Here is a 17,090-nt window from a genome sequence, read left to right as displayed (position 1 = left end):
CTGACAATACCCAGGTCTATTTCTCTGTAACATCTGAATCGGAAGAGGCTGTGCAACCCCTGGAGCACTGCCTGGACTGAGTGGTGGGCTGGATAAAGAAAAATAAACTGAGTCTGAATCCTGGCAAGACAGAGGCACTGTGGGTTGGTGGTTCCCGAGTCCAGATAACTGGTCAGTTGCCTGCTTTGGATGGGGTCATACTCCCTCTGAAAGAGCAGGTCCATAGTCTGAGGGTGCTCCTGGATCCATCTTTGTTGCTAGAGGCCCAGGTGACCTCAGTGGCTAGGATTGCCTTTTACCAGCTTCATCTGGTAAGAAAGCTGTGGCCATTTGTGGACCGGGATAGCCTCACCAATGTTGTCCACGCACTGGTAACCTCCAGGCTGGATTACTGTAATGGGCTCCCCCTGTCCTTCTCCCAATAAAGGTCATCAATCAGGGAGACCAAGGCTGATTCAGTCCAATAATCAGACCTGAACCCAGACTGGGATGGGTCAAGATAATCTGTTTCATTCAGCAGTACTTGCAATTGCTGTGCCACAACCCTCTCAATCACCTTCCCTAAAAAAGGGGTATTTGCGACCAGTTGGTAGTTGTCACAAACTAATGGGCCCAGGGTGGGCTTTTTCAGGAGTGGTCTGATCACTGCCTCTTTCAAGGTGGCTGGAACACCCTGGATCCACTTGGTCAAACTCCCTCGGCAAGTGTTAATAAGCCAACAAAGGCAAGACTCAAGAGGACATGTTGCTGGCCACATCTACGCAAGCACCTTGTCTATGTCATCAGACCGCATCAACTGAAACCATTCCCAAGAAGTTGCAGCAGATGTTGCACTGGACACCTCATTGGGGACTAGGGTAGATGTGAATGGGGCATCAAGACTGCTACGGAGGTGAGCAACTTTACCCTCAAAGTGCCTTGCAAACAATTCACAGTGGGCCTTCGAAGGGTCTGTCACTCCATTTCCTTGAGTCGATGTCAACAGACCCCTGACAATATGGAAAAGCTCCACTGGACAGCTACTTAAGGATGTGATGGAGGCTGAGAAGTGGACCTTCTTTGCCACCCTCACTGCCACACAGTAGGCACAGTTATGATGTTTTACTTGTGCCAGATCACCTGCACAGCACTACTTTCACCACTTGTGTTCTAGCCATCATCCAGCCTGTTTTATTGCCCTTAGCTCACTGGTGTAACAAGATACAAACCAGGCTCCACAATGCCGGAGAGGGAGCTTGTGGGTAACTGTGTCAAGAGCCTGACACACTTTGCTATTCCACAGCATGGCAAGGGCTTCAACAGTGTCACCTGCTCTATCTACTGGGAACTCTCCCAAGGCATTCAGGAATTCTGTGAATTCCATTAGTGTCTGGGGGTGGACCATCTTAATTTGTCCACCTCCCCTGCAGGCAAGGATCAGAGCCATAAGTCTAAACTTCACCAGGAAGTGGTCTAACCATGACAATGGGGTGACATCCACCCCCCATCTCCAGACCACCCCTTCCTTCAAAAACCAAGTTGAGGGTATGCCCTGTCCTATGTGTCGGGCCAGTGACAACTCGATACAGCCCCATAGTTGTCATGGAGGCCATAAAGTCCCAAGCTGGAACAGAAGAGGCAGCCTCAGCATGGACATTGAAATCACCCAGTACTATCGTTCCGGGATCCTCCAACACCACAGCCGAGATGGCCTCTGCCAACTCGGTCAGAGAAGCTGCCGGGCAGCAGGTTGGATGGTATACCAGCAGCAACCCTAGTTTACTGTCTCCTCAATGTGACACCAGGTGCAGGCCCTCACAGCCAGCTCCAAGACAGAATGGTTTCCTGGTGACAGAGATGGAAGTTCTGTAGACCACAGCAACTACTCCCCCCATCCCTGCAGCCTGTGTTGGTGTTGCACCAAGTATCCAGGTGGGCAAAGCTACGTCAGATCAACTCCTTCCAGCTCACCCACCCAGGTCTTGGTAATGCACATCAAATCAGCACCTTCATCCACAATCAAATAACGGATGAGAGTGATCTTATTGTGTACCAATCTGGTGTTAAAGAACACACACAGGTCAGTGGGCACAGCAGGTGAGCAACGAGGAACCCATTCATGAGAGGAGTGGCAGCAAGGAGCAAGGTGCAGATAGCCTTGCCCTTGTCTTCTGTGGTAATTCACCACATCCCCATGGCTATATTTCCCTCTACTCATGATCACTGAAATTGCGGAAACATCACCCATGTTCCTCCTTACTAAGACTCCTCCTAAACAGTGATATGGACCCAACATGAGCCCACCAAGAAAATCTGCCTGAGCCAATTATCCCAGTAGGCCTCTGCAAGAATTGGGAACAGTCATACCCATTCAAACTTTTCACACAGAGCCCATTTACTCCCCCTCCTGTCTCACACCCAGGGAGGGCTAGTCTTCTGCCAGTTACAGACTCTCACTCAGAAGGCATCTGGCTAGTTTCTCCTATCATTCAGTTCACTGTACAGACTCTCACCCTGTACAGGAACTCCACAAATGCACCTCATGCCCTCCCCACCACCAGTATCCTCTAGATTGGTTTAACAGAAAAATAACAAAACATTTTTTTTAAAAAAAAGGAATAGAAGGGGCTCCCCATGGGAAGCTGGGCTTTTATGCCTCTCTCTGGAGCCAGGGTCAGGCAGGGGGTCCCAGTCCTTGCAGCACTTCCCAGGGAATTCAGCTGTCTCAAGGGACAGCAACCCAGAGGAGCAAGCAGCAAGCACCCAGATGCTCAGATACTCACTCCCAGGGCAGGTCTTCTTCAGTACCCTAGTGCTGCAGCTGTTCCCACAGTACAATGCAACACAATAGCCTTAAAGCCCTGGATCAAAACAAGCAAAGAGGTGTCCTTAAATATTTATTTATTTATTTATTTATTTATTTATTGCACTTGTATACCGCCCCATAGTCGAAGCTCTCTGGGTGGTTTACAGCAATCAAAAACATTAAAACATATATACAATTTAAAACACATATTTTAAAAACAATTTAAAACACAATTTTAAAATTTAAAACAATATAAAAACAATTTAAAACACATGCTAAATATGTCTGTTTCCTCTTTCTCACTGTTCTGCTACCATCTTTAACTTGGAGTCATATTGAGCCAACACCTTCTTTTTGGGTTATATTGAAGAATATGCCATGTGTGTTTAAAAAGGGGGGGCATAGATAAAGTGTGAGGGAGGGGCAGGTGCCTACTGTCTTCACAAGTGATTAGAAGCTCCTTTCAGACACTTACTCTCACATTGAGAATGTTGAAATCTCCCACAGCCACTGTTCTGAGGTTCTCCAACACCAGGCTTGAGACTACCTTTGGCAGCTCAGTCAGGGAGGCCATTGGGAAGCAGGGAAGGTGATAAACCAACAGCATATCCAATCTGTCCCACTGACCTTAACAATAGGTACAGCCCTTGCAAGGCTCACTCCAAAGCAAAAGTGTTTCTTGGAAAGCAGAATAGCCTGATGGACCACAGTGACCTTGCATTACCACTGGCATTTCAGCCTTGGTTGGTGTTGTACTGAGAAACTAGGGGAGGGCAGGTTGAGTTAAATCCATGATTTCCAATTTGCCCATCCAGGTCTCAGTTTTATATAAACATGGATGGGGGTGGTCTCATCATGTACGGACCTAGCATTGAATAACAGCACCTCCAGGTTAGGACCTTTGGTGGTCAAGTCACCAGTTACCTGAAACGGTAAAGAGAGTGGCCTGAAGCCATTGTTCCCCTCTATTTTTTTTCTTATTCCCACTGCAGTGTATTCCGAATAAAACACACTATATTGTCCTAGAATGTGAGTTCTCCTCAAACACCATCAGAAAAACAATTATTGTCAGTATTTTAAAATTCTCCAGCTGCTATAACTGGAGCACAATATTGTCTGTAAAGTGGTATTTTTTTCATTTAAAAATGTTTCTCTAGTTATTTATCCATAAGTAAAGGTTCACAATGCAATACTCTTGGGAGATACATTTGAACATTCTCATTATCACAAATTGTTAGGTGTCATCATTATCTTGCCAAATCCCACAAGGATTTTTGTGAAATCATAAGCACCACAGTTAATGCAGTCTGAAAGCTGATGTTAAATATTACACTGTTGGGAGGTTGGATGGTGAAGCAGCAGGGCTGCAGGAGTCAGTCTGATGTATGGGAGTTTCCCTTATGAAAAGTGTTCATAGCCATTGAAGAGGCTGATGATGGGTAACAGATTGAAACTGGCCATTCTGCATGAAGAAGCAGATCACAATGATTGGGCTATTACTTTCACCTCTGCTCATCTTGTTACTGCAACTACCTCAAACTGAGTGTGAGCCACATCCTGACATGTGCACCATTGCTGAACCCTTCCAGCTCCCACATCTATATTATCAATCAGGGGAGCTAACCATTGGAGCAATTGTTACTCAGTATGGCTTCATATTTGAAGAAATACAATTCAGCAAACACCCCTCCACAAGTTATCTAGACGCACTAGATGGACTTATGTAAGGAATAATTTTCCTTCTACATTTGTTAGGCCAGGACATGTAAAGAAGCCAACTCATACTTAATTTTAAGTAACTTGTATTAATTCATCAAGAGCTCTAAATAATCATCATGGTGGTCTGAATATTCTCTCATTGTCTAGAAACAATGTAATAGGTCATAATGTGTATTAAATGCATGGGACAGTTGACATACTATCTTCCCTTTATATAATCCTAAGAAACTTTGTGGGAAAAAACAGTAATTTCTCATCAAAATAACTCCCTACCATCAAATACAACTCATTTGTGCACTTGCTAGTAGTTCAGATTATACACTATTGATCAGATTTTGAAGTTACTAATGCTTCTGTCCTTAAATAATAAGATGTAAGCTTTTTAACAAGAAATATTTAAGCACTATTATTGCTTATCGTAGGCTGTGCTGTATTTTCGATGTTAATGTTTTATTGGAAGAAGAATGTATTTATTAACAAAAATGAATAATGGATTCAAAGGTTTTCCCAACTAATTCTTGTTAATGAAAAACCAAAAGTGAATCTAACAAAATAATTTTAGATTGAAGTGTACCAATCAGTTATAGGTAATGACCTGTAGCTTAGGGATTTCTGAATACAAGGGTGCATTGATAACAGTACCAAATATTAAATATATAACAGACCTATATCATCCAAACACGGGCAGGACCAGGGACCAGACTGTGACTTCTTCTGAATTGCATTTTAGCATAGCAGCAGACTTACTAAAGTTGGATATAGTCTTTTTTCCTTGTGATGTGCTTGTAATCTGCCTGTTATTTCATTTTGGCTTTTCATTTCCCCCTCATGTCTTGTGATATTATTCAATGCCTTTTACCACTTCCTTCCAACAGCCCACAGAGAGAAAGTCCTTCAGCATTTCAGAAATCCAGGATCTCATTTGCAGGACAATATAGACAACGACCAATGCTCTAATTAATAGATATTACATGCACAGTATGTTTTTATAGTTTCTGCTAGATTTTATTTAAGTAACTTGCCACTTTGCAGATTTTTAAATATATCACTAGTAGTAGCTGGGCACCTGAATGTTTATATCTATAGATCAAGATGAGTCAATCCAGCTAAGGTTGAAGACATTAAAACCCAATTATTTCAATTCAGAATATCCAATTCTGTCCTTAAATTTCTCACTGAAATAAACATGGACTTAACTTGGAATAAATTATTCCTATTAATTTTATTTAAAAGTTGACAGTTGATTTCAGTTTTACAAGGCTTATGATGTCTCCTGAAAAACAAATCTCCATGTGCTCCAAAATTGGAAAGATTATCCTACTTAAAGAGTTGTACAACTATCTACTTTTCTATGGGATAGATCAAGACAAAGTTAATTGCACATAAAATCAATTGAATGTAACTTACTCATGAGTCAGGGCTGACTTTTTATTTATTTATCATTTATTACATTTATACTCAGCCTTTTTTCATCATAGAAACCCAAGGTGGCTTACATATGGTTCCCAGGTGGTCTCCCATCCAGGCACTGACCAGACCTGACCCTGCTCAGCTTCAACAGGGTGCTGGCCTCATTTGCCTTCAGACCATAACCTGGGGATTTAAATAGCACTGCAGTGTGACTTAGTCTGGACTCAGTCCTATTGCCCCATCCCCATTTTCTCAGTTATAATGGAGGCATAATTCTTCCTATAATACTATTGAATTAGATGTTATCTAATGGAAACAGGATGAAGAGTTCCATATCTATCTGAAATAACATAATTCTCTCTTTAGTGCAAGGACAAAGAGTTATCAGCGTGTCTTGTCCTTGGCATTTGCTGTGAAGGAGATCAATGAGAACCCCAAGTTCCTACCAAATGTCAGCCTTGGTTTCAGTATCTATGACAGCTACACAAATCCAAAGATGACTCATCAGAACACTCTGAAACTTCTTTCCAGTAAGAAAATGATTGTTCCCAACTTCAAATGTGATAAGCAACAGAATCTGATGGCTGTCATTGGAGGACTTGACTCTGAAATCTCTCTTTACATGGCTACTCTGTTAGGCGTCTACAAGATTCCACAAGTAAGATAACTTGAGAGATCATGCAGCTTTTTCACATGCCAGATAGTATTTATCTTTCTGCTGTTTCCCTTTGAACTTCCTCTTAAATTATTATTGTTTACCAGATCATAACAATTAGGCAGGTGCATATGGAAGTATACAATCCATCAAATATCCCATTCTCAAACTGTGTCAGAGTCAAAGTCCTTTATTCGCATTAGCCACAAGCCGTTGCAATTGGAATATACAGAGAACATAGAAACCAGATAAACAGCTTTTATCTAGCATTTACATGAGATCCCAACCAATACAGTTTATATATAATCTATCAGCATAAAAGAACTAACAAATAAAACTATCAACTCAGCAAAAAAACTGTTATCAGATTAAAATTCAAGGTGCCATAATGGATCTTGTTCTAATGCTAAAAAAATTGTAGACTATGCTGTCACTATCTGCTTTTGGTCTGCAAGAAGAAAAGCCATATAAAAATTAGTTGAATGCCCTAGAAAAGATGACAACAATGTGGTATTTGGCTCGCTTCTCAGATCTCTATAGAGAGAGCAAAATAGCAGTACATGGGCTACTGTTTCAGCATTCCAATCTCTGCATGTACATACATGATTTTGCAATGGGATCCTTTCAAAATACCCCTCTAATACAACTGACAGTGATATATCAATCTTGCTCTAGTAAAAGCTCTTCTGTGTTTAAGGATTATTAGCTTTTGCAAATAAGGTGCCAGTGTATTAAGAGAAGTAAATGGGAAGTTGTCATACTATGGGCAAATTTTCTTGTAGCAGCCAAATTATTCTGCTGTTCAGTGTCATAGAAGTGCTATCTGATTAAGTATCTTGATTTACTGGACCCTAAGATTAGTAACTGTTGGGAGGATAAACCAGAACAGCAGAGCCTTAAGGTAATGGTCTCCATGCAGCTGCTCTCATGAGAGTGATACAGAATCAAAGAGAGCAAAGCAGCGGAAGTTAAATTTGACTGCTACCAATACTTGAATGTCCTCAGCCAAACCTGTAAAATAATAGAGGGAAGACCTGCTTCCATTTGCAATAAGGCATTAGGATGGAGAAGAAAAAGTTGTATAAGAAATTTGGACTAAACAACTTCCAATGATCATAACCAAGCGTCAGCCTAAATTTGAATCCCATATAGTAACTGGGCTGAAGATTTAGCCTTAAAAATCTCAAGTGCAGGATGTATGAAATTGCCACCTTTTATGCAAAAAAAAAAAGCATTAAGATTTCCCTACTCTTTAAGACTTTTTCAACCATATGTTTCTGTTGGGCTAGCCATGCCCCTGTTGATTGAAAAACTACACCCAGGTATTTAAAAACTCTTAACTTGTTTGATCGGCAGCTTATCCAGAAACCATCTATGGGGTCTATATCATTTAGAGAATACCATAACCTTAGTTTTGTTATAGCTAACCACTAGGTATGCTTTTTGGCAGTAATCAGAAAGTGTCTCCATCAGTCTTTTCAGGCACACTCTTATTTGAGAAAGAAGTACAGCATCATCTGTGTCCAATAAGATGAAAATAGCTTTTATAACCAGTTTGGTGGCATGAAAGGCTGGAAATATTAAATGTTCAACTATGTCATTGATATACAAATTGAACGATACAGGGGCTAAAATACAGCCTTGTTTAACCCTTTTTGTCACTGAGACAGAATCTGTAAGATATCCATCTGTAGCAGAGCTTGGAAAAGTTACTTTTTTGAACTACACCTCCCATCAGCCCAATCCAGTGGCCATGCTGGCTGGGTCTGATGGGAGTTGTAGTTCAAAAAAGTAACTTTTCCAAGATCTGATCTGTAGCACATCACATCTTCAACCAAGTATTATTATACTTGTTGAATTAAAAAAGAGAGGCTTTTATCCATAGATGAGAGGGCTAATTTTTGCCAGAGTCTTATGTGAGAGGCTGAAACAAATGCAGCTTTCAAATCAATAAATCCTGTGTATAACACATACCACCTGAATTTCTTTTTTCTTTTTTGCATATTTGTCAATTAGGAACATAAGAAGAGCCTGCTGGATCAGGCCAGTGTCCCATCTAGTCCAGCATCCTGTTCTCACAGTGGCCAACCAGGTGCCTGGGGGAAGCCCGCAAGCAGGACCCGAGTGCAAGAACACTCTCCCCTCCTGAGGCTTCCGTCAACTGGTTTTCAGAAGCATGCTGCCTCTAATTAAATGGGTTAGAACAAAGCAGTGATCTACAGTGTATCTGCCCTGCCTAGAGCCTGGTTGTTCATCAGTGAAAATAGCTTCCTCAGTTATGCAGTCAGTTAACTTATTATGAAATTGTTTTGCATTTTACTAATTACACATAGCAAACTGATTGGTGCTAATTTGCTGGATGAGATTTGGATTTTTTCAAAAATATATAGGAAGAATTATGGCAGTACACCAGACTTCTGTGTATAACTTTGCATATCAGAACAAGAACTTTGAACTTGGCTTGGTAGCTCATCAGCAACCAGATTTGGTCCAGTAACCAGGCATGAACCCAAACTGGTATATATCTAGATAATCAGAGTGCATCTGAAGCTAGTGGCTACCACCCTCTCAAGCACTTTCCCTTACAAATCATAGGAACATAGGAAACACCTTTATTCCATGATAGAACATTGGTCCTTCTACAGTAGCTCAGAATTGTCAACAATGACTGGTGGTGGCCAGGATTTCAGACAGGAGGCTTCCTAGACCTTCATGGAGATCCCAACAAATGAACCTTGGAACGTTTGCTTGCAGAACACGTGCTCTACCAATGAGCTATAGCAACTAGAAATAGGATGTTGGTGACTTGGTGATAGTTATTTTTAACATCTAGGTCCAATGCAGGTTCATTAATGAGTGGACATACCATTGCCTCCTTAAGGGGACCAGGTACTGACCTTCCTGCAATGATGTGTTGACCTCACATTTAGACCCACCATTAATGGGTTTCCTCTAAATAGCCAAGAAGGGCAAGGATAAAGAGGATAGGTGCAGAGATTCAAGCATCTCAAGAGTTCCACATCGAAACCATGGCCTCAACAGAATGGCCAAGCCTGTCACCTAGAAAATCCCTCAGCGTTTCAGGATCCATGGGATCAACCATCACTCCAAAACTTACCAGGCAGTTAAGATCTACAATAGGGTAGTGGTATCTGCCCCTCCCCTCAAAAAATCCATACCACACACTTCCCACCCTGATACAAATACCTAATTGTCATGCCAGCTTGGCCACCTTACCCTGGCCTGCAAGTAAAATGGCTAACTCCCAAAGCCTTATGGCGAATTCTTCCCCTTGACAACTTCCTTGTTAGCTTGCTAGCAAGCAGTTAAATCTTTGATGTTCTTTCATCACTGTGACTTGGTAATTTTTATAACACACCTGTATCAGTTTACAGTGATTTTGCACCTTCTTATCAGTGGAAGGGGCCTGGTTCCGTCAAGGCCGTAAAACTCCTTGCTTTGTTATGGGAAACCAAGAGGAGGTGCCAGGTGCTGTGAGAACATCATTTTTTCATCCCTTTGATGAAAATGTTAATTGGTTAATTGTCTCTGGCTGGGAGGGAATTTTCCTCCATAAGAGGAGGCTCAGAACTCTGGGTTTGTGTCCCACTTTGGAGCACCACCTTGCCTATGGTGATGTTCTGTTGTGGCTCCATTTACATCTTGACTTGCAACTCCCTGAGGGGAAGAAGGCTATCCATTGAGAGATCCTATGCTTTTGTAAGTATAGCTAAGGCAGATAGTTTTGTTATTTTGATTTGTGCCAAGGAACTTTCCTTTACCTTTTTTACTAAATACCTTACCCGTTTGGGTGTATGGTTTTAGGATTCAATTTGCTGCTACAAATTATTTGTGTGTACCTTTTTGCTTTTTGTAACCTTTTTATGCTTTTCTTATTTTCTTTTTAATAAACTTTAATTACTTTAAACCAATGTGTGTTTATTCCAGAGGAAGGGGTCAGTTCCTAAATTCAGTCCTTGCCATTTGACCACAACTACCGTGTAATAGAGAAATGTTTTTACCTAAGACTTCAGAAGGGGCCAGGAGTGTATCTAGCCTCTGGTCCTGAGAGGCTCAGGTGTTTAAGTGGGCTCTGGGGTTCCCTTTGCCCCAGAGTAGCTAACCAGTTGAAGGGTGGTGGCAGTACTACCTTGCAGGGTTGGTGTTGACGTGCACAACCTTGGCAAACCAGGATTTGCTGGGATAATATAATGTGATGTTGATCCCAAGCCATTCCAGAAAGAGTGGACAGTGGAAAGCTGAGGAATGAGCCTTGTACTGCTATGAGCTGGAAAATGCTTTCTTAAAAAAAAACTTTTAAAAGCAATTAAAAACTGAAAAATACTGGGCCACTTTGTAAGATTAAGTAAGGTAAGTGACAAATTTCTACTAAAAAAGTTTGGAGACATTTATTTTCTCCACCATGCCTTTTTATGAGAGTTTTGCTTCATCCCCACTCTCCCAAAGAACTCTTTAAAAAGACATTTCTAAGATTTTCTGAAATTAACATGTATTTATACTTAGATTGCCTATTGTATAATTGCTCCAGTGATGGATGTTAAAAACCAGCTCCCTTCATTCTACCGAATAGTACCCAATGAAGAGTATCAGTATGCAGGGATTGCCCAGCTTCTTCTGCATTTTCAATGGACATGGGTTGGAATCCTTACAATGGATGATTATAATGGAGACAAGTTTGTTAAGGCCTTAGTTCCATTGCTTTTGAAGTATGGGATCTGTACAGCCTTCAAGGGGGAAATACCAGCCATATCTCATGCTTCAGAGACATTCATTTCATTTGACTCCATCTTGGGCAACGCCTTTTATCTGTCCAAATCCAGTGTTAAAGTATTGGTTGTAAATGCAGAAACAGTTACCATTTCCTGTTTGACAATTATAATATATACATATGCAGCAGTGGAAGATATAACAGCAACGTCTGTAGGAAAAGTATGGATTATGACAGCCCAGTGGGATTTCTCAGCAGATACAGTGCACAGGACTTCAGATATGCAAGTCTTTGATGGTGCCTTGACTTTTGCAATACACTTAAAAGTAGTACCAGGGTTCAGAAAATTTCTGCAAATTCTCGATCCTAAGTCACTGAAAGAGGATGGATTTATTCAGTTCTTCTGGGAACAGGCATTCAGTTGCTCATTATTTGATTCTAAAGATGAGGAGAATAATAATAGTTGTACTGGTGAAGAGAATTTGGAGAGCCTCCCTGGAACTCTTTTTGAAATGAGCATGACTGGCCAAAGCTACAGTATCTACAATGCAGTTCACTCCATAGCACACAGTTTACATACAATGTACTCAACCAGGCAAAAATACAGAGCAATACCAGACAGAGGTCCTCCAAAATTGCAACATTGGCAGGTAGTATTTCACATCAAAATGATCTCTCTTGTAATAGCTACTTTGGTGTATGATGACACTCATTTTATACAATATGCCTACACACCCATATCTGCCTCCAAAGAATATTTCCGCATCAGTGAACAATGAAATGGAAGGCAGACTTGTGCGAAATAAACTATTGGTAAAGGAACAGAAAATACCAGGTGAACATGCAAATGATTATTGGAATGGATTGAGACATATTCAAACATTGGTAATCCTAGTCTGCCCCCAACAGTTAATTAAAAGTTCTTATCTGTATTATTGTTTAAACTGCCCTATTTCTGGATTGCCAATGACCATAGCATGCATTTTTTCTCTACAGAAAACCCCCCCAAATAGTTTAAGAAGCTGAAGTTTATTAATGTTACAATGAAGTATAGAAAAACATATACTGTTGCCCTTTTTCATCATTTAGAGTGGCCATTGGCTAGATAGGCGGCCTATAAATTAAAGTTTATTATTATTATTATTTTGTAAATTATCCCTTTGCTCTTTTCATTCTAGATTCACTCTTTCCTGGGGAGAATCTCCTTTAACAACAGTGCTGGTGACACAGTGTCTTTTGATGAAAATGGTGAATTAGCAGCTGGATTTGATATAATAAACTGGGTTACTTTCCCAAATCAATCCTTCTTACGAGTGAAAGTAGGAGGAATAGATCCACTGGCCTTTCCAGATCAAAAATTCACAATTAATAAAGAAACCATCACATGGCACAGTTTATTTAACCAGGTGGGATTTACACATAGAAATAAAAGAGGACTTTAAATAGGAAGTGTTCCAGTAATGAACCTTGAAGATCCCACCATGCTAGGTGATTCCATTCAGGATGAGAGTGATTGTGTGTGTGTGTGTATGTATTTTAATATGTCACACACAGGATAAATGGTTAAATGGAAAGAGTTTGAACATTGATAATTCTTCCCCTGTTATCTAATTCTTCTCAAAAGGACACAGACATGACTCAGTCATAAAACATAGCCAACAATTAGAGTGATTATTTCATTCATTCATTTACAGTATATACTTCCTATATATAAGGTATCATTATATAACAAGCACAAATTGTTGTTGTTGTTGTTGTTGTTAATTAATCAATTAATATCCCACCCTTCCTCCCAGTAGGAGCCCAAGGTGGCAATCCAAAGTACAAACCAAAGTTTAAAACAGTAAAAAGATAAACAGTGAAAATCAGCAGAAGATAATGTAAAATTGTTGCATTCCTGTACACTGTAGTTATTACATAATAAGTATGCATTGTGTAACATAAGCCATCCTCAAGGGTGCCTATAGCATAGACTAGTGTAATGCATTTTTCATGGGGCAGCCCTTGAAGAGAATACCAAAGCTTAAATTGGTTCAAAATATAGTTTTCAGACTGTAGCCAGATCATATTGGACCAGCTCCAGAGGCCACTAATTTCTTTCTAGATTTACTTCAAGCAGTTTTCTAGACTTTTAAAGAAAAATAAAAAATTTGAATGCAGGACAAATGAAAAGAAGTGAGCAAAGTACCAAGTGCACAGAAATAGCTCTATTGAGTCAAAAACGTTGCACACTTGAATAATTTTCCAGGGTCATTCTAGATACAACCATCTTGTGTATTTGGTATCAAATTCTGTTTGAAAAAGATTCTTGGCTGGGTCTGATAGAGTTCCTGGATAAGGATTTATTATTATACTTTCATTACATACATGTAGGACTAACAATGGTCAGGAGATTGCATGAAGGCATTATTTTGGATATTGCTCTGTTGTGTATGAAAAGTTGAAGCATTGTTGTCCTCCCCACCATTTGTCCTTTCTATCTGGCCAGTGCTGGGTTTCAAAAACAATGCAGGGTATGATCTTTCAAATAATTTAGAAATCTTACTTCCCATGGGAATTAACTTTCTTGATAGCTTTCTTAAGGACTTTTCTGTTATTAAGGTATAATCCATTTATTTCCCCTTTTTTTAATGAATAGGTGTTGCCCCTTGCCAGGTGTAATGATCACTGCCATCCAGGCTACAGGAGGAAAAAAAAGGAGGGAAAACCATTTTGTTGTTATGATTGTGCTCTGTGCCCAGATGGGAAGATTTCAGACCAGGAGGGTATGAGATATAATGTACATTCACATGAATGATATACTGTGCCTTTGATTAATTTTTTTTTACCATCAGTTTGGCTCCTTAACACAGAACACAGATGAATACAGGCAAGTTATGGAACAGATCCCTAACGTGTTAAATAAATACCATATAGATGTACTTGATAAACCACCAAAGGCAGGTTGGTAAATATCCCAAACAGGCTGATGATGCATGCATTTCTGATGTAACCTGGTACATCTAGACCCAGAGCATCTATATCATGGGGGCATCCCAGTTATCTGGGGAAAAGGTCACTTTGATTTGAGATTTGTTCTTCATCCATATGGATTCACACCGGTAATGTAATTCTCCATTGAATTTCACACTTCCTAAATATTTGGCAGCAGAGTTCTTTCTTTCTTTCTTCCTTTCTTCCTTTCTTCCTTTGCTTTAAAGAAATATCTAAGTTCAAATGTGAATTTTCATGAAAATCTTATTTTGGAAAAACACACACCAATGAATGAGATGAAACTAGTGTCAGAGAGGAAACTAGTGTCAATGCATGGGGGAAGTGGTGGGAGAGAGGTGCATAACTACAGAGTCATTTTGCAGAGTGAACTTAAAATTAATTCCCATTTCTGTATTGAGCTTGCCCATCTTTGATTACAGAGGGATTGACAAAGAATTCATTCCATTTTTTCAGATATGAACAACTGTTTCCAATGCCTAGAAGGTCAATATCCAAACAAGAACAAAGATAAATGCTTTCCTAAGATTCTTAACTTTCTCTCTTTCATGGAGCCATTGGGAACCACTTTAGCTTTTTTCATTTTGTTTTCTTCTCTGATCATAGCTCTGGTGCTAGGAATTTTCATCAAGCACAAGAACACTCCCATCATCAAAGCCAACAACCGGGAACTCACCTACTCTCTTCTCATTTCCCTGATGCTCTGTTTCCTCTGTTCTTTACTGTTCATTGGCCGGCCTAACACAGTGACCTGCTATTTACGACAAACTGCTTTTTCCATCATCTTCTCAGTGGCTATTTCTTGCATTCTGGCAAAAACTATTACTGTGGTTTGGGCTTTCATGGCCACTAAGCCAGGGTCCAGCATGAGGAAGTGGGTGGGGAAAAGACTCACCAATTCTGTTCTTTTTGGCTGCTCCTTTATTCAAGTGAGTATTTGTGCTATATGGCTCTGTACTGCTCCTCCGTTCCTACACTTTGACATGCACTCTCTGGCTGAAGAAATCATAGTGGAATGCAATGAAGGATCTGTCACTATGTTTTATGGTGTTCTGGGATACCTGGGATTCTTGGCTATTGTCAGCTTCACTGTGGCTTTCCTAGCCAGGAAGTTGCCAGACAGTTTCAATGAAGCCAGGTTCATCACTTTTAGCATGTTGGTCTTTTGCAGTGTTTGGTTGTCCTTTGTTCCTGCTTACCTGAGCACCAAGGGGAAATATATGGTGGCTGTGGAGATCTTTTCCATCTTGGCTTCTAGTTCTGGGTTACTGTGCTGTATTTTTGCTCCTAAATGCTACATAATTATCCTGAGGCCTTCCTTGAACAGCAGGGAACAACTAATGAGACATTTTTAGAAATTGATGAGTTTGGATATTTCTTTATGTAATGATACTTAACTTATCTTTATATAAAGAAAAGCCTAAAACATATTAACTAATTCATGTTGTTTTCTAATGTATTATTCGTTTCACACACATTTCTATCTCTGCACTGTGATTTATTTAGATTTTCTCAAAGTGCTTCATCCCTTTTGTAGAGGGGTAGGGTTGCTTCTTTTGTCTGAGGGCCACATTCCTTCTTGTCAAAATCTGCAGATAAAGATTTTCAGAGGCAAATACATCTCTTCAAACAGACATGGTGCAGGAAAGTGGTTTGCATGAGAAGCAGGTAGCAGGCTGAAAGTGGGCACTTCTGTGCCTGCCCCGAGATTTTCCCTGCCATAAACGAAGCCACTGATGCAGGAAATGCAAACACAGTAGGCACCAGAAAAACAAGGTGTCGCTCTGGAAAAGTAGCAGAAAACACACCATGTAGCTTTTTTTTTTTTGGCTAAACCTCCTGGGATTTTTAAGGTGAACATTATTAAAGTAGCTCACTCATCATTGCATTCCTGCTGAAAACAGATTTAAACTATATCTTAAAAAGCATCTTTAGAATTATTAAAAGAAAACATCTTTAAAACATCTTTTTTGAAAAAGCTTTAAAAATCTTTAAAAAATTGAACACAGACTGGAATAAGGTCTCTACTAAAAGGCTTTTTGAAAGAGAAAGGTTTTCAGTAGGCATCAAAAAGATAACAGAGATGGTGCCTGTTTAATATTTAAAGGAAGGGAATTCCAAAGAGAAGGTGCCACTACACTAAAAGTCCATTTCCTATATTGTGCAGAACAGACCTCCTGATAAAATGGTATCTCTACAGGAGGCTCTCACCTGCAGAGCATGGTGATTTACTGGGTATATAAGGGGTAAGATAATCTTTCAGGTATCTGGGTCCCAAGCTGTATAGGGCTTTGTACATAAAAATCAGAACCTTGAACTTAGCCCAATAGCTAATGGGCAGCCAATGCAATTATTTCAGTAGTGGGATGTCATAATGGCAATTTACAGTGAGTACCCATGCCACTGCATTTTTTACTCGCTGCAGGTTCTGGACCAACCTCAAGGGCAGCCTCACATAGATTGCATTACAGTAATCCAGCCTGAAGGTTACCAGTGCATGGACAGCACTGGTCAGGCTATCCTAGTCTAGCAATGGACAGCGTCTAACTAAGACTTCTTCAACAGAGGTCTTATCACGGCCTCCTTCAACAATGTTGGCATAGTACCTTCCCTTAGGAAGGCATTAATTAAATATGCCAACCAGCCAGCCACTCCCACTCTGACAGATTTGATTAACCAGAATGAATAAGGGTCAAGAGAACAAGTAATGGCCCTCACTTCTCCCAGAGTCCTGTCCACATCCTCAGGCTCTATAAGCTGAAGAGTATCCATAAAAAAATGACCAGAGGACGCCTCAGGGA

The 17,090-nt window shown here is 40.3% G+C and overlaps 1 protein-coding gene across 1 annotated transcript; it reads left to right on the top strand.

Moving 5' to 3' along the window:
• Nucleotides 1–11,120: 11,120 nt before the first annotated feature.
• LOC133367598 (uncharacterized) lies at nt 11,121–15,644 on the top strand. The gene is made up of 4 exons (XM_061591695.1): nt 11,121–11,948; nt 12,477–12,617; nt 14,133–14,241; nt 14,896–15,644. Exons 1-4 carry the CDS (start codon nt 11,121–11,123, stop codon nt 15,642–15,644), a joined length of 1,827 nt encoding a protein of 608 aa, XP_061447679.1.
• The last annotated feature ends 1,446 nt before the right edge of the window (nt 15,645–17,090 follow it).

Source organism: Rhineura floridana, chromosome 11, assembly GCF_030035675.1.
Source record: "Rhineura floridana isolate rRhiFlo1 chromosome 11, rRhiFlo1.hap2, whole genome shotgun sequence".
NCBI classification, from domain to species: domain Eukaryota; kingdom Metazoa; phylum Chordata; class Lepidosauria; order Squamata; family Rhineuridae; genus Rhineura; species Rhineura floridana.
The sequence above is the reverse complement of the archived record's forward strand: the minus strand, read 5'-3'. Positions and strand labels throughout refer to the sequence as shown.